This window comes from Pteropus alecto, unplaced genomic scaffold (assembly GCF_000325575.1).
Source record: "Pteropus alecto unplaced genomic scaffold, ASM32557v1 scaffold778, whole genome shotgun sequence".
Classification (NCBI taxonomy): Eukaryota; Metazoa; Chordata; class Mammalia; order Chiroptera; family Pteropodidae; genus Pteropus; species Pteropus alecto.
This window is the reverse complement of record NW_006441062.1, coordinates 1,228,896-1,252,312: the sequence shown is the minus strand read 5'-3', so window position 1 is coordinate 1,252,312 and position 23,417 is coordinate 1,228,896. Positions and strand designations below refer to the sequence as shown.

At 31.6% G+C, this 23,417-nt stretch overlaps 1 protein-coding gene across 1 annotated transcript in view; it reads right to left on the bottom strand.

Annotated features, from left to right (window-relative positions):
• Positions 1-23,417, bottom strand: part of CPNE8 (copine 8) — a 180,518-nt gene that overhangs the window by 71,754 nt on the left and 85,347 nt on the right. The window contains exons 7-10 of the mRNA XM_006918241.3: positions 17,498-17,561; positions 11,706-11,809; positions 7,339-7,443; positions 5,963-6,004 (exon numbers count right to left, since the gene is read on the bottom strand). Of these exons, the coding sequence (XP_006918303.1) occupies positions 5,963-6,004; positions 7,339-7,443; positions 11,706-11,809; positions 17,498-17,561 (315 nt within the window). The remainder of the gene's footprint in view (positions 1-5,962; positions 6,005-7,338; positions 7,444-11,705; positions 11,810-17,497; positions 17,562-23,417) is intronic.

The following is a 23,417-nucleotide window of genomic DNA, read 5'->3' as shown; positions in this document are numbered from 1 at the left end:
GGAAATTTAAAATAAATGAGAAAAATATAAAAGGTTTACACATGTTCCTCCTAAATGAGTTATACTATCTTATACAACTTATAAGTAAGTTCCTGAGTGAAGCTCTGGATCAAGAATCACATTTCATACCATGATGATGCATAATCACAGAAATAAAACATCAACTATTATCTTTAAAGGTAACCAGAAAATGATAGTATCCATACAGCATTTCACAGAGAAATGAAGCTTGCACTTACTAAGTATCACTATTTACAATGACTACATTTAATAAAATGCAGAATGGTAATAATTAAGTTTTTACTCTCCCTGTTCAGCGGACTTCACAAGCTGGAATTTTTATGATTGGCAGTTCATTGGTTGAGCCTTTTCATCAAATCATTATTACCTGAGAGAGAGGGATCTACATGGTGGCCCGTTTACAATCAGTCCCACATTAAAGCCACAGTTTAATGCAGAGCTGTTCCATTAATGCTTCCCGAATTTTAAATTAAGCTATAAAGTCAGCTGAAGCAACTTCAAGCAATTGAAGCTTTTTAAGGATACTACCACAGACTGCTTTGTAACCCAGACCAGTTTCTCGGGATTTCAGCTTTTCAATTGTTAAGATGAGGTCTAAATATTCTTCCTTCACATCTCCTGAAGAAATGGTGTGATTTAGGAGGAAGATTTAAGTAAAATGTTTAAACTGTAGTACATTAAGTACATTTAAACTCATTATTCATACCGAGGTCAAGCGACGCCTCTGCACTGTCAGACCAGTGTCAATGCCTTTAAACAAAAAAGGGCAAATGACTCTATTTCTTTTATTCTAGATGAGCTCAAGGTACCTAATTTCATGTCAACTGGTTACTTGCTCAAGATATTATCACATCTTTGTATGCCTCATAGATGCACAAGATGTTCGCTACAGAAATAATTTCAAGTTGATGAACTGAATCAAACACACCATCAAAATTCTGACTCAAGTCCACACCACTTCCTGAAGCTCCTAATCTGCAGATATCTTCATTACCTCATTTATCTGAAGTACCCTCTCTGGTAAGACAAAATGTGACTCTAAGCAAGTAACACTGTCAAGCATTTTCCACTCGAATTTTTGACTGAAATAGTCTCTCTAGATTGAAAGATCAGATTATTTCTTGGCTTCCTATGGTTAAATCTACACACAAAATAATACAGATGTCTAAACAGTTTTTCCCCACAATTCGTAAGAGGGAGATTCTAACTTTTGTTACATGCAGGCAAAACATTCCCTCTGATATGAAGTTACTCATGATGAATATTATATATTTCATTAAAGTCTACATGAAGCTGTCCAACATGGTAGCCACGAACCATGTAATGTAGCTAGTCTGACTTGAGATATGTTGTAAGCATAAAATACATGCCAGATTTCACAGACTTAGTATTAAAAAATGTAAAATTTCTCATTAATTTTTATATGGATCCCAATTAAAATGATAACATTTTGGATATATAGGATTAAGTAAAATATATTATTACATTAATTTCACTGGTTTATTCTCACTTTTAATGTTGCCACTAGCAAATGTAAAATTACGTATGTGACTCACCTTATATTTCTATTGGAAAATGTTGATCCAGACTGTCAAAAAAAATCCACTGAGCAAATAGTATTTTCTAATAAGAATGATATACGTACAGGATTTATGACAAATATCAAAGATGACAGAAAAACAAACATATAGAAAACAGTCTCTGATGATAATTACATTGTATCATGAAGTATAAGTGTCATATATTTATTCCAATTTAAGGAAAGAACATCTTGATTGGGAAATTAGGTCAGATATACAAAATGGAATGTAAAAAGTATAATAACTCTATGTTATTATACTACATATAACCACAAGCTGGAATATCAACTTGTATAATAATTCATACAGTGACTATTATCGTTGCATTATAAAACTAATATCTGGATTTTTTATAGCTTTTATACATCATTTTTATTGGAGACTAATATGCTTTTCAAATTTCATATATATTATTTAGTTGAAAAGGTTTTCAAGAATTATTTAATCATGATTTTAATTTTGCTTTTTATATGTCATCCACGAACTGATCATTTTGCTAACATTGAAAAAGGCTGCTTTAATGCACATGGATTATATAGAATTACACACTAAAATTTTCATATAAAATATAGAACTATATTTTGAATTAAAGAGCATTTCCCCCAACATTAAAATGTTATTAGACTCTTATAAAATTATAATACATTCCTCTAATTACTCTACTAATCATAATTCACATCCAAGGAATGTTGAAGGTTCTCCCTAACAATCTTTTCTTCTCAATTAGACCCCCTTTATTATCAATCAATTGGTCTTGAACTCCTCAGGCTTCTTTGCAATGTGCTGTTAATGATTGTATGTTGAAGTGAAAGTTAAAAATTAATCAACATCGTATCCAACACTGCAATCTTTTCCCCAAATACTTGAAGATCCAATGACAACACGAGCTTACAAAATCTCCTACCTAATTGTTTCATTTGCTTTGAAATTTATGTCTCAAAAAGTAAATCATTTTATTTTGTTAAATTTTCTATTAAAGTTGACATTCAGTATTATTTTATATTAGTTTCAGGTGTACAGCATAGTGGTTATACATTTAAATAATGAGGTGATCCCTCCAGTAAGTCTAGTACCCACCTGGCACCATACATAGTTATTACAATACCATTGACTATATTCCCTGTGTTGTACTTTACATATCCCTGTGACTATTTTGTAACTATTAATTTACTTCTTCCATCCTATACCTTTCTCACCCAGCTTCCTTCTTCTCCTCCTAGCTGGCAACCATCACTTTGTTCTCTTCATCTATGAATCTGTTTCTGTTTTGTTTGTTCGTTTATATTATTCTTCAGATTCCACATACAAGTGAAATCATATGGTAATTGTCTTTTTCTGTCTATCTTACTTCACTTAGCATAATACTCTCTTAGGTCCATCCTCTAGGTCATAAATGGTAAAATTTCATTCTTTTTTATGGCTGAGTAATATTCGTGTGTGTGTGTGTGTGTGTGTGTCTGTCTGTGTGTGTGTATGTGTGTAATCGTCTATTGATGGGCACTTAGGTTGCTTCCACATCTTAGCTATTATAAATAATGCTGCAATGAACACAGGGGTGCATATATCTTTCTAAATTAGTGTTTTGGAATTTTTGGGGTAAATACCCAGAAGTAGAACTGCTGGGTTATAGGTAGTTCTATTTTTAAGTTTTTGAGGAACCTTCATTCTGTTTCCCATAGTTGCCGTACCAATTTGCAATCCCATCAACAATGCACAGTGGTTTCCCTGTCTCCACATCCTGACCAACATTTGTTTGTAAATCATCATTTTTTATTGAAAAAAGTGTCCCTAATCTAAAGAACCAAATTCTTCACTACTTTTAACTACATTTCATTAATGACCTTTTTCTCTATTTTTCTCTCTAACTCTACTCTTTTTCACTTGTTCTTGATCTCACTTTAGCTCTCATTCTCATAATCTAAGATGGCTCTTTTATACATTACACTGGCCCATTCGAAGTCTGTTAGGATTCTTTCAAAATCTACAATGTTCATTTCTCTCTAACTTCTTGTTACATAAGACTTGCTATCTAGGAATGTTTCATCCACTTTTCCAGATAATATAAAATGTCAGATAAGAATATATTTATGTTAAAAGCTTTCTTAAATAGCCCTCGAATTCTTTATAATCACCACATTAACAATTACAAAAGAGTCATAGAGTACGACTAATGTCCCGGTTGAAGGCTTTTATTTAAGTTCCAGAATTTACAATTAAAATACTGTAGAAATATAATATATTAGTTATAAGCGCACTGTTGGAAGTATGCTGTCAGGGTTCAAGTCCTGGCTCCACCATTTATTAGTTCTGTGACCTTAGGCGTATTACTTGTCTGCCTTAGTTTCTTTATCTGCAAAATGTTATTAATATAGTACTTATCTCTTAGTATGAAGATTAAATGAGGAAAAACATAAAAAAACACTCAAGAGAATATCTGAGCATTAGAACCAGTTGATAATCATTTCCTGGACAGGAATGCTCAAAACTCCAACATCAAAAGAAAGGATAACTAAATTCCAAGGTAATTCTGATCCTCAAAGCTATTCAAAAATTTGTGGCTGATAAGTAGCCTGAAGACAACAAGAGAGTCATAAAAACTCACCTTTCAAAGAAAGACAAAAAAATATCTAAAATTTTTGCAAATTTAGGATTGAATTGTTGTGAACACACATGAAATCTAAATTTACACCCCTCATTTCTAAGTTATCAAATTAAAATTATTACCACAATTTCCTAAAATTGCTGTGGAAAGGCCACAACTTTTGCCCATTCTCAATTAAAATTTATATGATATATCATAAAAAAATGTATATTATATACCACATATTTATATCATCTGGGTATACAATATAAGGCAGAAAGTCCTACTTTACTTAGATTGGCATTATTTCTTTTTCTATTGAGTCTGAGGAGCAAAACTCACTTTCTCAGCAAAAAAAAGTTTAATGAAGCAATGAGACATTAGTCTCTGTGGAAAACATAAGGTTTTCTAAGAAGATTTGTCCAGAATGCATGTAGAATTCGTGTCAAGAAAATGTAATAAATAATTAATTAAATGAATAATCTGGCAGAAATGTAAAAATCAGTGATATAGCATAAATGTCTCTAAGAGTAAATGTCAAATGATGTTTAGGTCACGTTAGCACAATCATGTTTGGGATATAACTTAAAGACTGAAATCACTGAGTCTTATGTAACTATTTGATGGCTGCTGAAGTGTGGGGTAATATCTCTAACTCTCTCTCCATCCTCCTTTATCACTCTTTGAAAAGGAGAAAATACTAAATTGGACCATGTGTGTGAATGTTATGGGAAAACAGCACATACATGATTGCATGTGGCTCTCCGATTAGGCATTTTCCTATCCATGCAGCAAAAGGGATGAAGGGAGGTGCCCCCTCAGGACAGGACAGCCTTCTTGGCCAAACTTGTTCCTGTATTAACAGGAGTGCACAGGTATTCAGACCCTCTGGGCTTGGCTGCTGGCTTGTATGTAATGTGGAAAGAAAGGCCTTGCTTAGATCTTGGGCTTTTAACCTTATCCTTAAACTCCATTTACCAGTGAGCTCTGGGTTGTAGTTTAGGGCAGCCTAGTAAAATTAAATGCCCTTTGCTTTCCCATTTGTTATTCTTCTTTGACCTCTGTATCTTCAGTCCCTTTAAAAATCACCTGGAGAGGCAGTTATCTAGGCCAAGGCAAGATTTGAGCATTTCTGGGAACTCTTGCTTAACATCATTTAAAAACATCTCAATATCAATTCTACATAAATAGTAGAAACAGTGGGGAAATACTTAGGAAGATAAAAAGTAGTACATTCTCTCTCTTTTGGCCTCTAACATCTGCTGTGATGTACAGAAAGAGACAATGATTGCAGAGCTCTGAACAACTATTTGCATTGGCAATCACCAGGTGTAATTCTGGAGTTTTATTTTGTTGTTGTTTGTGAGGTATATGTCTTCTTGAGGGGAAAAAAGGGGACTCAGGTGTGTTCCCATGAAGGATATAGAATAAAAAGTTTATAGGAATCTTCAGAGAAATTGTGAGACACAGAAATTTGAGATTCACTATTCTACAGCTATAAAACTAGACATCTGTAAGTTGGACGCAATGAGAATTTGCCAGATCCAAATCAGAAATCTTTACTGTTACTGAAAATGAGAAAGACCTCTATTTTAATTTGTATTTGAAGAAAATACACTCATTCTTAAAATCTCATGTAAATACTTCAGAAATATTTGAAAAACTAGACAAAATGTGCAATCTGAAAATTAAAATTAAAAAAATACGGTCATTTCAGTGTACTTGTTTTTTAAAGCATATTGTTTCAAGAACAAGAACAAAAGAAAAGACAGTGCCTTACCTCCCATCCCGATCCCAGTCATATACCTCTATTTTGATTGTTCTGTCAGTGGGAAAAACATACAAACAGAGTAAAGTTACTTAATAAGACCAAAATAATATATGATTGAGAATTTAAAAATAAATTGACTTTTTTAGATAAAGTAGTATATGCTTGAAAGTAATCTGAAGTTGATTTTGCTAATTTTATTGCTATAATTCAACCTATATCTTAAAGTAGGTTTCTAAAATCTGTAGGGATTCTTTAAAAGGAGCAGGAAAAGTATATGGAAGAAACACATGTACTTTGAACAGAAATCCTCAACAGGGAGGCATTTAGCTATTTCTCGCCTCCTCAAAACCATTGTCTTAGAGCAGGATTTCTCATCCCAGTAAGTATCAGAATCACATGCAGGGCTTTTCAAAATATGGATTGTTGGACCACATGCCCAAAGCTCCTCTTTCAGTAGCCTGGGCTGGGGCCTGAGAACTTGAATTTCTACAAGATTAACCAGGTGATGCTGAACCACATTATGAGAACTACTTTCTTAGAGAAAATATAAGTTCAGTTAAATGAAGTTATAATCCTATTAAATGAATAAAGTGACAGCCAAGTGGCATGATACATTTTAAAATAAATATAATAACATTTTGGTAACCAATAGTCCCTTCTATGATATTAGTTTATAGAATAAATTTCCAGTTTTCTAACATTCAAGTAACAAGATAAACACAATAAAAAGATTGAGTTTTACTTTCTTTTTATTTGCTTTTCTTTTGGGGTGAGTAGGGGTTTTTATATTATAACCTCACAATAAACTTACATATGAAAAAAAATTCAATATTAAGAAATATTCAGGTATATTGTGGGAAGATCTTCCAGGCCACCTCACCCACCTATTTATAAAACACCAGAATCTCCCTGTTTTACATATATAGAACTTTTATGATTCAGCAACCATGAGAACAGTGATGCTAAAAAGCAATTTCAAGACTTTGTCAGGGTTGACAATATATCTAGTCACAGATTTTTGGCTCATATATTTACTTATTCTAGCCTAAAAGGATAATAGCAAATGAAAGATCTGAGGCAATAAAGATTCTGAAATGACTTTTTAAGAATATGTTAAAATTTAAAGTAATACTCTATATTTTTAGCACTTTCCACATTTTTTTGTTCTTGGAAAAACAGTTTTAATTTGCCAAATTATCTCCCCCAAATCATTGTGGATTTTTTAAAAAGTTCTTTAAAAATTCTAAATAAATCATCCATCCTTTTGTAAATACACTCTTACATCAGTAAAGAGGCCACCTGAATTTTTTTAAAAATTGAATTAGGATTATTGCATACAAAATCTAGTGAATAATCAAAGCTCTCAAAAAAGTCATTTATTTTACCTGTCGTAATCGCCATTACATAATGCTCTGACTGAGATCTTGAATGCCTGCCATACAGGATTTAGAGTGTTTTTGACAACTTCTGTTCTATGACAAATTGTAAAACTGTAAAAAAAAAAAATTTCAGTTATTTTTATAATTTAATTACGACATATTGTTTTAATAGTCATTCTCTTTCTTTTTGTGCAGAATAAATGTTGCCAGTTCCTCTGTTGCAGCTCTATCATTTAATAAGATTTGTGGTTTTAAAAACTTAAAGATTAGCTCATTATAATATAAAACAAAAAGATTTTGAATTAAGTTTACTAAAAATGATCTGCAAATTCAATAAATTCTAAAGTTGCTTTGTAAATAATCTCTAAAAATAGTAATGACATATTAAGCAGTGAAAAATATCCATGGGTCACAAATATGAAGGTCATCAGTAACCTTGAGAAGAGCAGTTTTGTTGGGGTGTTGGGGACAAAAACCTAGTTGGAATGGGTTTAAGAAAGAGAAGAGAAATTGTGGCAGAGTGTGTAAACAGTATCTTTAAGGAGTTTAGCTTTAAAGAGAAAAAGAAAAATTGAGGATAGCTCAAGGAGAGAAATTAGTCAGGTGAAAGGTTTGAGGTATTTTGTTGTCGTTGTTTAATTCTTTTTTCTTTTTTTTCAAGAAGAAAGAAATAATAACAAGGTTGTATGCTAAAGGAAAAGATCCAGTAGAGAGGAAACAATTTGTGAAGCATGAGAGAAAGGAGAAAAGGTCTGGAGCAATGTCCTCAAGGAGATAAAAATGGATGGGATCCAGGGCATTGATGAAGGAGTTGGCCTTGGGAGAACAGTCAATCATTCTGCAGGAACATTCAGGAAGGCACAGTATCATAGCATAGAGTAGGTGCTATGATGAGATCATGAAGAAGTTCTCCAATTGCTTCTATTTTCTTATGACATAAGAAGTATGATCATCAGCGGAGAAAGTAAAAGACAGACATGCTGAAGTTTCTGAGAGAGAGGAAAAATTGATGGATTAAGGAAAATGAGTAAGATACCACCTGGGAAGCCCCAAGGGCACATTTAAAATTAACATCATGAATTTATAATGAGACCACTCAGTATATGGTTCTTTTTTTTATCTAAACCGTTAGCTTATATATTTAAAGAATGCCTACAGGGAAAGAAGATAGCAACTCAAGAATAAACAATAAGGAGTAGAATCCATGAAGACTTAAACTCTGTTTTCTGATTCAAATTCTGGTTGTGTTTCCACCAACCATTCCATCTCCAGACATCAGTCAGGTCCTAGAAATGTCCTTGCCTAATGTGGATTTATGCAGCAGTTCACAAGCTATAAAATGTTTAAAATGATCTTGGTTAGAATGATACATGAACCCAACCCCTCACCAAGACCTTAGTCATGCAGTATTCCAAATTCAGGGATCTCTCTAATTGCCAGGAACATGAGAATATTACAGAATTGCCACGGTGAATGTATTGCACTCAACCCTCACAAGAAAATATTCTCATTTTTAAAAGCCTTTGAGTCCATTTCCCTCCTCTCAGGCAAGAAAGGTTTGTTTCTATTAAGATATCAAATAGAAATATAATATAAAAAGATCAAGTATTATGTCTTAGTGCCATCTCCCTCCTGGTAGTATCCTTACCGACCTAAAGAAACAAGTTACTTAATTGAAAGAGCTCTGTGGTCAAATGCTCTCATAGTTGACTTGCTTAAGCAATTTAGGGACTACTAGAGGCAAAAGCTATTAAAAGATAGAGAAGATTCAGAAAAGGGTGGACATCTAAAGCAGAGGGAAGAAAAGCCAAGGGGATAAGGGTGAAGGCAGGGAAAAAATGGAATCAAATGAGAGAGAGAGAGAGAGAGAGAGAGAGAGAGAGCGAGCGAGCGAGAGAGAGAGAGAGAGAGAAAGCGAGCAACCAACTGACCATCTTCAAACCAACGTGTTTTAAAATCTACTGACTTTTTGGGCTCTTTGTTTATGATTGAATCAAAACTTCTGTTATAGTCCTACTATCACCAGCCATTGTATCTAAATACTTTGACACTTGAAACATCTCCTTTTAAGACAGTGACTCATCTTCTTAGTGAGCTATTTACCAGCCAGGTCTTCCATTTACCATTCTCACTAGTAATGCACTAGATGTGATATAGACAATAAAATCTCACTAGTCATTCCAGTGCTAGTCTAACTAGTGAAATTCTGACAGGAGTCTGATGTAGCTCTTTCTAACATTCAGGAGTATTCTTATATAAATATAATGGAGGCATTATAAATAGCATTATAAGAAAAAAATTATATTAAATAATATGTATTAAAATACATTAAATGAACTATTTACCAAAAAGCAGCTATTCAAAAGGAAAATTATTGCCTAATTATAAATACAGGTCAAGTTACCAAATAAATGTAAAAGCTAGAAAATAAAACTCTATAGTTATCTATCATTAAGGTTTTTTATCAATGTTTCTGGGGGAAATTACTTTTTCTCTTTCCTATAAAATGAGCCTCAAACACACTAGGCAACAGGCAATTTTTGAAATAGCTCCATTCTCAAATAAATGCTAAAAATAAGGCTAAAATCATTGCAGTCAAAAATAGAGACATATATAAAAAGTGAGAAGTAAAAGCATTTTTACTCATTTAAACAAAACATACATATATTAATACATTTGTGTTAATGTATTAATATACAGTATATTAAGTACTATATATATATAGTCTCTCTATAATATACATATATATATATATATGCTTGGATCTAGCTGGTGAACTAGTTTTGTTTATTAATATATGTAGAAATACTCTGAAATGAGATTCACCAAATTTTAGTAATATTATTTTTAAATGATTTGAGATTTTTGTATTAGTTGTACTTATTTCTTAATATTTAGATTTCATTTCATGAATAAATTAATATCATTCATACAAGTATAATAAATTTCTGCAATGTAACTCTCACCAGTAGCATTAAATGTGTAACAGATTGAAATTCTATAATTGTACATATAATCTTTACAAATAAAGAAGGAAGAATAAAAATAGAAAATTCAGGAAACATGTAGTTCAGATAGGAAGAGACGTAAGAACATTGTGATTCAAGAAATTTGAACTTATTCTCTGTCTTTGAAATGACTGGCAAATATGATTATTTTCTTCATTGTCCAATATTTTTCACATGGATAAAATTAGTATTCAGATAAAAATACGACTGTGACATTTTAACTACCAAAAGAGAAGGGAAGTACACAAAATCCAATGACACCATAACAAAAAGAGCCAACGGTTGCCCAGTAGCTGTATCAACGAAAATCCCACAATAAGTAAAGCATAATTACCTACTGCCCAGTATATTCCCTTTAAATGCAAATTATATTTTATGTAACATTTTATACGCTTATTACATAACATTAAAATGTATACTTTTATAAATGTAGCAGTAATGACATTTTTTTCATTCTATTACCCTCATTTTTAATCTCTAAATGATGTTTTCTCTTTAGCTAATATTTTATTATGCATAGTTAAGGAAAATAATTAAGGAAACACTATACCGTAAGATAATAATAATAATAATAATAATAATAATAATAATAATATTAATAACAAGAACAGCTAACATTTAAATTCTTTTGTGTTAGGTAGGTGTCTAAATGTTTTTTTGTGTAGTAACCCATGTATATAAGCCTATGAGGTAGCTATGATTATTAGCTCATTTGACAGATGAGGAAACTGAGTCTCATGCGGCAACAAAACCATAGCCCATAATTTTAACCACTAAACTTTCCCATAAATACTGACAGTACAATATGAAATATAGAAAACAATAAAATGTCGTTAGTGGTAGAGTAATATGGATTAAGTTATACTCTATAAACCATGGATACATTTTCAAACCACAAAAAAACAGTCTAATCATGACTAGTAAAAAATATTAAAATTACTAGGATATGATAAAAAATTTTATTGAATGTCAGATAATTTTTGTGAAAAAAAAACATATATTATAAAAAGCAATCCATAAAGTCCATATCCTTCTCCAAGAAAATGGTTAAAATATTCAATTCTATAACAAAATACATTAGATTTCCACAAAAATATAATTCTTTCATAATGTTAAGGCAGTACTATAATTTTATAAAAAGTAAAGAGAAAATGTTTCCATGAAGGTGAAAATCATCTTAAACATCAAACAAAACATATGAAATGCTTATAAAGTTATGCATTGTTATTGAGATGTAAAAATCACATCCATTTTAAAATATTAAAATGTTTACTCTGTTTATCAACTTAATGAGCTTCTCTGAGAAAAGTAATAATTCTAATACCATCCAAACTATGGGGTTAAATGCATAAAATATAAATCTACCTGCCATCTTCATTACTTCGATAAAATACAAGAAAAGGATCTGATTTTCCAAAGAAGTCCTTCTTGTCCAATTTGTTAGCACAAAATTGCATCAGAACAGCATCCTGAAAACAAAATTAATAATATAGGTCAAAATCTGGGTTATAAATAACTAGAAACTGCAGATCACAAGCAAACTTGACAAGAAAACAAATTTGCAAAAGGCCAAATGTGAGAGAATCCTAGACAACATAAAATTGCTTTTTAAAGACTGTGAGACTAAAAAATTAACTGTAAGTTTTTGTTCTAGTCACAAAACTATAACTTTTCAAAAATCTTAACATTTCCTCCCCGAAAAGCAATATTAAGCTAGATGACTCTGGATACCCAATGTTATAATACAGAATCTTTATTTGTATCTTCAGTTATTCAAGTACGCATTTTTAGAACTTAAGCGTTTTTTTAAATTTCTGAGGAAATACTTACTAAGCATCTACAAATTATCTACCATGTATTAGATATTAAGATGTCTAGATGATTAGATAAGGAACAAGACAGATCCAGACTTTGACCACATAATTTAGCTCTAGAGAGGGAAAAAGATTCCTTCTTAATTATATAAAAGTACACCACTATGTCTCAATAACTACACTGAAAAATAATTTCTGTTATACAGGGCTTCAAGAAAAGCAAAGCACCTTCATTTTCATTTAAATTACATATTTGTATGTTAATCACTATACCATACCAATCATTTTTATCAATTTATATACACAAGCACTCATACTCTACATGACTTAGCTTAAAGGTAAACAAACTGGGGTATCAAAATCAAAGAAGCAAAACATTATTCGATTAGGCAGGATAAGCTTTTTTTAAAGGTAGAAAACATTAGGTTAATTTTAAAAAATAAAATCATTATTTTTGGTTTGTTTGCTTTGTTTAACTGACAGATGCTAACAACTTTGAAAAGAGGTAGAGGGTCATAGTAATTCAGATTAAATCGAGAGGTCACAGTTTTAAGTAATATTTTGTGAAAATGTTAACTATGACTAAAAAGGCACTCTCTTATTCACAACTTCTTTATTTTGAAGAGTCCAGCAATACTTAAGCATCCACTTAATCTCATTATTTCCTTTCAGTAATTCCAGAACACTATACAAGAGATGATGCTATCTCTTCCATTCATTCATTTATTCATTCATATACTTACTGAGCAAACATTTCTCAAGCAATACTCGGGCTGGAATCTGGGAATAGGGAGATGAACAAGACATATCTCTGCCCTCAGAAAAGTTCCCAGCTCTAGATTTCTCATTTTCAAAAGCATTGATAGAGTGTCCTTTTACTTTATTATTTAGAATACAGATGTGAAAACTACCAAAGGAATACGTAGAATAGAGCAGGCATTGTGCTACTAAGCAAGCATAGTTACGATAAGCATTTTAAAAATTAAAGAACAGAAGCAAGAACTATATGGCATCATTACCATCTGAAGCCTCTCAAGGATAATCGCTTTTCAAATTTGAGGTTTAAAGATCAAAAATTTATAGACTATCCATTAAGGAAGCAGTGAGAGAATCACCTGGATGATCAAACTATAAAACCAAGAGCAAAACTGAGAAGAAACACTGTTTTGTTTTGTTTGAATGCCCTTTCATCTTCACGTATGTTAAATGCCCTTGGGAGAGGGTGGTTTTTGAATAACACAAGACAAGGAAATTGTTCTTGCTGCAAGAAAAAAATAGTCCCTTGAAGACATTCTCCTAAAGCACCCGGACCAAAACACAAACTCCCCCAAAACATTCTAATATACTTAAAATGCATGATAGATAAATGAATGGTGTATATTTCAAACTGATTGTGAATTAAACTTCAAAGAGGTCAAATATTATTAAAAGCAAATTTTCATATATCATTAGTAAACATAAAGCAAATTAGAATTTTTCCAATTATATTCCTTAAGGCTTGCAAAATGAATAACTGATTCAAAATAAAGATCTTTTTCAATACACCAAATTATATAACCTTAGAGACAACATATTTTGCCATTACTCAGGTTTATAACTTAGCAGGAATTTTATCTGTAGCAAGCACAAAAGAAATTTAATTTCTAGGGGAAAATATTAAGCATTTACTTATTTTTAGAACTATATAGGCATCATTGCAAAGGCTTGCTTTTAATCTCTTATGCTTAATTCCACCTGAGAAAATTTAAAAACCCTTCTTCAATAATCCACACCAGTATAACAAACTTCCTAGTAAAGAAAACCACGTATATGTTTCACAGGAATGTCTAACAAGTTCCAAAATAACTTGCTTCTCCTACAATTTTCCCAGCTCAATTAGAAGCTCATCATCCACCCAAGTGAGGGAGGAGCTGTCCTCAATTTATTGTTTTTCTTTATCCTTTATCCAATCCTCCACCAAGCTGCACCACTCTACCTCTAAAACATTTCTCAAATTTTCACTTCAGCTACCCTGGCACCACCATAGTCCAAGCCAACCCCTCCTCTCGCTTGTATAGTTGCATTGATTCCTTTCTCCCTCTTCTACTCTTGGACCTATCCAACCCATTCTCTATTTAGCAAACAGAGTTATGTTCTTCAAATGTGAAAGAAATAATGCTGTTCACAACTTAAAATGCTTCAAGGCCTTCTCTTCCATTTCAGAGAGACACAGAATCTTTATTTAACATGATCAGCAAAGCCAAACACCAACCTGCTCTGAGCAGCCTTTTCCACCTTCATCTGGCAAAGTTTTACCTCAATCATGCCCCACTCCCAGGTCATTGTCATCAAACGCCAGACACACTCTCTTCCCTCCTTAGACCTTACACATCCCTCCTAAGACTTTACACAAGCTGTGCACTCTGTTAGAATTCTTACCCTTAGGCTCACAAACTGTTCCTTAAGGCTTAACTTAGATGGCATTTTCTCAAAGAAAACTGACACCCTCCCCCATAAAACCAGATTTTCCATTGATTATCTCGTAATATATTTGATCACTGAGTACATCTCATGACATATTTACTTGCATAGTCATCTGATTAATGTCTGTCTTTCCCACAAAGTATGTGTTCATTAAAGACAAAGACAAGTATTGTTCCTTGCCATTTTTTTTTTTTTTTACCATTTTATTTCAAGCATCCATTTTAGATACTAGCACATGTGCAATTTGTAAATATTGGTGAATCCATCAGAATAAAACATTTTCTTTGTGGATAATTTCAATCTACTTAAAGCTATGATTTACACAATTCTCAAGTGCTGCTTCCCCTCTCCCCCACTTCCGAGTAATCTTGGGGGGATATTAAGAATATCAGTATTTTACAAATGCATAAATTAAAGCTCCAAGAACATAACCTCATTCAGCTGAATAGTGAAAGATGTAAGATGGAAATTGAGGTGTCTTAACTTCAAAGCTGATGCTCAAGTTAATAACTGATAATGTGTTTTAAAGAAAAAAAAAAAGATGTCGATTTGCATAATGTTGAATGTGAAATAAAATTATTTCATTAAAAATGCTAAGTACTTTTAAAGTACCCTAAAATGTAAATTTAAAAGGCATTGTCTCTTCTGAAGTAATTTTACACTGCTTTGAAAACACTTGCTCGTATTATACTAGTATAGTAATGAAATATTATTTCAAGGTTTATACCTATTAATAATGATGCTGATTAAACAAGGCTATAGGTAAGAATCAGAACTTAAGATTTATAAGATGAAGTTTGATCTAGATTCTAAACAATATTTTAAAATACTAGATCTATAATTTCTAAGTATGAGAAATATGTATTTACTTATTGAAAGATAATTCCAGATGTTCTTAAAGCTTTAATAGTGAAAAGAGTGGGAAAATGCCTCCAGTTCACTAAGTAACAGATTCCACTTCATTTTCTTGAAAGCTTTAGAAGAATTTTCCTGTTCTTTCAAGCAAAATAACAGAACTGAAAGTGAAAGATATATAAGATGTCCTTGATATCTTGGTTCTCCTTTGGAAAAAAAAACCAAACTAATAATAAGTTCATTAGCTTATTTATACAAAATCATCTTAATATCAAGATTTTGACAAAATATCATATTAATGTCATTAAAAAGAACATATAATTTATTGACCTTGAACTTCTCTTTCCTCCCTCATTATACAAAACACATATTATCATAAACATAAACAAATTCAGAAACAAGAAATATAAAAGACGATTAGATGATACAATTAAAAGAAATTATGCCAGTTTAACTAAAAAATTGAGTGCATTTAAATAATTGTACTATAGTACTATTGTTTGTAAGGTATTTTTAGTATACATAAAATGCTTTCATATACATTATATTTTCAGACTTAATGATATGGTAGTCAATTTTCAGAGATGGGATAATTTTTTAATATATTCTAGTGACTGGTTCACTTGTTTTTATCCTTTGCAAATATCCCTTGCTAAAAAGAAAAAAAAGTAAAATTCAGAACAATCAAGTGACTTGATAAGACAAAGTACAAACTACTAGCAAAACTAAAACTCAGCTCAGTTTGAAAGTAGGTTCTGGCATTTTACACATGAGAAAACTGAGACTAATATGGCTGTGACCTGTACAGGTATCTAAAGACAGTAGTAGGAAAAAGAATAGAAATGCCTCAATTTGAATGCATTCTTAACTGCTTAAATTCTAATATTTTTATTTAATTATCCCCACAAAAAAACTGTTGTTATATTTTCCTTTTGTTATCTCACTGCCCCAATCCCAGAATCCCAAAGGTATGGAATCCTAAAGGTATGTAATCGATTGGAATACTCAGTTTCCATCATTTGCTGGCAAGTAATATCATGGTTTTTCTAACCATATTGCCTCAGAAAACATGTTTATATAGTCATAGTAATTATCCTTTTAAAAAAAACCCTGGAGATTAAAGTTACCAACTTAGATAATAAATAATAGCTCTCTATATAAAAACCATGACCAATGTCAAAGTATAAAGTTTTGGTGCTTTTGGGGGGCTTCTGTTCCTTAAATCACGAAGCAAATATTATAAATAAAGAGGCCAGAGATTTAATTTAAAACTTCTTTTCCCCAGAAGTAACAATTTCCAGAAATCCACTGGGCCACATTAAACAGACAGTATTGACTTCAAATTCAGAGAGCCATCATTACTTCCAGGGTGAAATGTCATAGTCACTGGCTCATTTCTTGACAACAATGAAATCATTGAACATTGAGCCAATGGCTGTATCAGTAAATCACAACTAAAAATTGCAGTCTTCTAAAAATATTGACTCTGCACTTTACATCATCATGTTCCTAGTTGGAGTGGTAGCTAGCTAGTCCTTTCTTCAAACATGGATTTCCCAAACTAACAAAAGATGGGCCTAAATTTATTCTGATTTAATTCAACTAGAAATATGGAAAAATATGTGTGTTATGCAAAAAGGCTAAAGTCAAATGACTAGAAATATTCCTTTAGAATCACATATCAATCTTCAACATTTTTATAAGAGCTGAACTGATTGGTGCAATTGACAATTCCTTATATCGATGTCCCCCAAATGATACTAACATTAGGTTTTATTTCAATAATTTTTATTCTTTAAAAAGACAAAATAACTGATTATTCTTTTTGGACTATAGAATGTAGTATCTCTGGTTAAAGTACTAAGTATTTAAAAAGATATTTTATGGATTATAGAATTATATAAAGCATAATTTTAATTATTTTTTGCTTTTTACTCAAGAATTAATCATTTAAGTATAGTTTCAGAAATATCATTTTAAAGAAGTATTGGAAATGCTATTTAAACCAAAGAAATATTTACTTACCCTGCAACAGTTTAATTCTTCTGCTGTAAGTATAATTGTACCACATTTCTTTCCTGGAATTCCTCTGAAACAACAAAAAATATATTTATATACATTAATATTTTATATTTATAATATTATGTATTTTATTTTTATGTAATCAAGTAAAGAGAATACCACTAATAGGTGGAATCTTTCCTAACAAAATATACTCCCAGTTCCAACTTTGAGTTTGTCTTGTAGATTCACATTTCCTGATGAAGCTTAATTTTGACCACTTTCAACATGTTCAGTCCTCTGCCCAAGAATCTTCAATAGCTTCATATTGTCTACCATATGTAATTAATGTAATATTCATAATATGATAAAACTTTCTCCCATGGTTTCTAAGATTTCTATTATGTGATTAAAACCTATTCCTAATCTTGGCTTTCAATATTTCTTTCTCCTTTCGTCAGCTTGGTTACTTATTTACACTTATTTCTTTGTGCCAGTTCCCATGCCCTGACATACCACAGTGAGTTAACTTCTCCCTGTTTTGTCTCAAACATTTCCTATTCCAGATGAAGTTACTTTTGTTCCAAGAAACTTATCCTACCAACCTCACACAAAGTTCAGCCTTCTCTGTACTCTTATTGCACTTATGGGTTTAACATTTAATTATTCCTAAATTGTTACAATCACATACATTTACCCTTTCTTTTCCCAAGTTGATTATGAACTGTATAAGAACAAAATTCATGACACAAACCTCTTGTAAACCAACAGAGCTAAGTATCTGTACATAGCAGATGATCAGTATATAAGAAAAATATGTAATACTTAAGTAAAATTAAGCAAAGTGAAACTCTCACTCAATTTTCTTTCTACACGTCTCTGGTATATTTATGCTCGCATAGCTTCTAGCCGACACAAAGCGTAAAAGTCCACTAGGAAAATTCAAGGTATATGTTTGGTTCCCTGCTGTGCATTAGAGAATATAAAGACCAGTCCATAAGAATCCTCCAAAGAGTAATTCTAATGCTCTAAAAGTATTCTTCATGCTTCTTGTTGTCCTATCACAAATCATAGTTTAACTGTTATGTTTGTCCTGGGAACTACAAATTGTCGAATTAGAGTCCAATGAGTGTTTCTGTCCTCAAGAATATAATTCACCCCCAACAGCTTATGCCAGCATGTATTCAACAAACACATCACCACCTATTTTATTCTCCATGTGTCAGGGACTGAGGTCTTAGTATCTTGACTGAGAACAAGGCAAAAAAATGAAAAATTAAAATATTATGAATTGTAAACATATCTGTGTAAATTATACTCACTCTACAACTACTCCATCCTTTCTTCTTCCTATTCTAAAATTTCTTCTAGAGAGCATCACTCAGTCTTAAACTAAAAATACCACCTCAGAGCTTGTGCAGGAAAATGCCCATCACGAAATCTTATTTCCTTTACATCTTAACTCTCTGTTAGATTAATTGTACATATCAGTATCTTCCATTTCCTCCAGGTCTTTCTGACTAAGAGATCAATTAATTTATCCTTGCATGTTTTTTCTTACAATATTACATGTATCATTTCTCAGTTAATTTTTCTAATCCAGCTATACCTTTTTTCTTCTTTCTATTTGTGAATCACAAGATTTATATTTTCAGCATTATGACAAACTAAACACCCTAACTGAATATCTACCTGAAAATACCTTAAAATGAATAAAATTTGCAAGAAGTCTTTATAAGTGCTCTGATAACCTGGCAAGAAAGTAAGAACCAATCAGAAGTTGAAGGTAGAACGCCAAAAGGACATGCGGAGGTGACCTCTAGTGAGTTTGATCTTGCACTTGTTTTACATGGCTGCTGAGGACATAAAGATGAGACCAAGCAGAAGAATCAGTGAAATGAAATATAATGTAAAGAAATTATCCATAATGCAGCACAGAGATGCAAAAATAGGAACTAGTATAAAAAGATTTAGAGACATGGAGAACAAAGACCAAAGTTTTAATATACATCTAATCTGAGGTCCAGAAGGAGAAGAATTAATGAATAGAGGAGCTACAATATTTAAAAAGAGAATGACTGGGAAACTTCTAGAACTGATGAAAAAAAATCAATTTCTAGGTTCAAAAAGTCCAATAAATCCCAAGCAGCATAATAAAAATAAACATATACTTATACAGATGATAGGAATAAGGCAAAACACCAGAGATGAAGGGCTTCTCTTCAAAGAAGCCAGAGAGAACAGACAAATGGCCGACAAATACAGGAATATTACACTAAGAGCTGACTGCTCAAAACAAACATTGGCAGCTGAAAGACAATAGAAAATTTATCTTCAGTGGTTTGTAGGAAAATAACTGGCACCCAAGGATTATATACAGAGTGCATCTCTTTTAAGAACAAGATGAACTACATATATTTTCAAACAAATAAGAACTGAGTAAATTTATAGCCAAAAACCCATGCTTGAGGAATTTCTAAAGGACAGACTTCAAACTAAAGGAGAATGATCACAGATGGAAAGTCTAAAGAGAAGAAATGATCAAGTAAATGGTAAATATGTATAAATCTTAATAAATATTGACTATAAATCAATAATAGTACTGTTAAAATTAAAATAAGAAATACAAATGGATAATGATAGTAATAATCAGGAGGGTGAGGATTTAAGTTAAAGTTTTCTGATTTTTTATTGTTCTGGAAGAAAGTAAAAGATGCTTTAAAGTAAATAGAATTTGATAAATTAAGCAAATATGTTTAAAAACTAGGAAACTATAATTTTTAAGGACTATAACCTAAAGTTTACAAAAGGAAAATTGTGGAAAGTGTTTTAAAATTACAATGAATTCAAAGGAAACTAAAGAAAAAAGGATAGAACAGATGAGAAGCACTAAGAAGGTAATGGAAATAAATCCAGAGGAATAGTATGGAAAACATATGTTAATGAACTAAATGCTCTAGATTAAAAACAAAGCTTGTCATTCTGTAGAAAATAATAAATTTCATCTATTAGCTATTTACAGTAGACATCAAAATTTAAGGATTTAGAAAGTTCAAAAAAATAGAAAGATATACTAAAGGGAGAAAAACTAACGCTAATGAAAAACATTAATACCAAACATATAGATTTTAAATTTAAAAAGATTGCTAGACATAGTTACTGTTTAATGACAAAAGAATCAATTAATTAGGAAGACATTCTCAGTATTGCATGCATCTAACATTATAGCTCCAAAATATATAAAGCAAGAATTGACCATACTAAAAAATGATAAATGCACCATCATGTTGAGCAATTTTTACCTGGCAGACACCACCCTAGCCAATGATCAAGGTTAATTTCACTAGTGGTAAGTCACGTTGATATCATGTACCCCCAATATAATGTGATAGGAAAGCACTTCATCCCCACCCCCGCGTAATTTCAATCTAACCATGAGATAAATATCCGAGAATCCCAAATTGAGGGACATTCTATAAACTATCTGACTAGTACCCCTTCAAAACTGTCAAGATCATCCAAAACACAGAAAGACTAGAAATTGTCACAGAACACAGGATATTGAGAGACAGGTTAACTAAAAGTAATATGCTATTTTGAATTGAATTGTAAAACAAAAAGGACATTCATGGAAATACAAGTAAAGTTCAAATAAAGTCTGAAGTTAATTGTAATGTATCAATGCTGGATTCCTAGTTGTGACAAAGGTACCATGTAATATAAGATGTTAATGTGAGAGGAAACTGGGTGAGGGATATATAGGAACTCTTTGTACTATCGTTGCAACTTTTATGTAAATCTGAAGTTATTCTATAATAAAAAGTTTATTAAAAACAATATAAGGCAAGAAAAGATAAAGCCAGGCTAAAGAAGCATTCTAATTTAAAAGAGACTAAAATCAGGACAATTAAATTCAATGTGTGATTCTTGATTAAAATTTCGACAGGGTAAACATAACTATAAAGGACATTATTAGAACCATTGCTGAAATCTGAATACGAGGTGTGGATTAGATAGCATCATTGTATCCTTGTAAATTTCCTAATTTTGATCTTCATATTGTGATTATGTAAGAAAATATTTTTATTAAGAAATACATGCTCAGGCATTTAAAGAAAGGGGGCACAATGTCTCCAACAATGTCTCCAACTTACAGATGGTTCAGAAAAAAAAACAAAAATAAAAACAAAAGTAGAATGTGAAAGAAGGGGATGCAAGGGGGCTGAGAGGGCGAAAGGTGGGGGAGAAAGCGATAAAGCACATTAGAACAAAGTTACTATCTATTGAAAGTAAACATCCTGGGTAAAGGGCAAACACGAGTTTCTAGTATTACTCTAGTAAATTTTCTGTACAACTGAAATTATATTAAAACAGAATGTTATCCCCCCAAAAAGAATTTTGAAAATAGTTTCCCATACTTGTGTTCTTCTATGATATTTTGTTACATATAGAAAGAATAATAGAACACAAGCCCAAAACAGTTGAAGATATGTCTCAAGAGAATTATTAGAGATCAGTAATCCTTTCCAAAATAGAGTACACGAACAATAAAAGGCCTTTTGAGAGACTGGGTGGCTTGTTTTTGTTTGATTTGGTTTGTTTGCTTTTTTGTTGATTGTTGCAGTTGAGTTTGAGTATTTTCTAACTGTAACATTTATTGATATCTCTTTTTACCTTTCCATTACCTCTATGATCGTCTTACTTCATACTTTTACACTTTTGTTTGGATTACTACAGTTTTCTTGTTTCTGACTGGTCTCAAGCCGGTACTCCTTTAATTTATCCTCTCTGGTATTGCTAAATTGATCTGATCACAAATTCTGATCATGAAGCGTTCCATCTTCCAGTGGCTCTATATAGATCCTACAATAACTACAAACTTATTAATTGGAACATAATAACTTTCATAAAATTCAGCCACTGTTAAGTCTCTAGTTTTCATCTTTTTTACCACTTTTCAATACAGCCACGGTTTCATTTCCCTAAATCTGTAACAGATGTTTCATTTCTCCCTGACTTCACCTGAAATACTCACTCTACCAACCACTCAAGAAATCTTTTTTCATCTCACTAATGTATATACATTTTTCAAATTTGCTTTCATCTATGGAACATTTACTAAAACTGACTACATACTATGTTATGGAATATTTATAAATTATATCACATGTGTTGGCCAAAATACTGGGTTAGAGATCAATGACAAAAGGGAATTTTAAAATCATTTTTAAAAACTCATTACTAAAAGAAAAATAATAGAAAAGAAAGAATACTTAGAATTGCACAATAATAAAAGTAATACCTGACGATTCTACTGGCCTAGTAATTTCATACAAAAATATAAACGGAATGGTATTAAACAAATATCCAGCAGTGTGTTAATAAAAAATAATAAAACAGCAAGACAATAATAGTAGGAAAACTTCAATACTCCACTTCCAGTAATAAATAGAACTGGACAGAATAGCAACAAGAAAATAGAGGACTCAAATGACACATAGATTAGTTGGACCTAACAGACATATACAGCACACTCCATCCAACTACAGCAGAATATATGTTCTTCTCAAGGGTACATGGGATATTCTCCAAGAGAGATATAGTTGGACCTAACAGACATATACAGCACACTCCATTCAACTACAGTTCTTCTCAAGGGTACATGGGATAGGCCACAAAACAAGTCTTAACAAATTTAAGAAGCTTGAAATTATACAAAGTATATTTTCCAATCAAAGTGGAATGACATTGGAAATCAACAGTGAAAGGAAAATTTAAAAATGCACAAATATGTAGATATTAAACAACATTCTTAAACAAACAACATGTTAAAGAAAAAGTCATAGGGAAATTATAAAATACCTCGAAACAAATGAAAATGAAAACACAGCATGTCAAAACATATGGGATGCAGTGAAGGCCATGCCAAGAGGGAATTTTATAG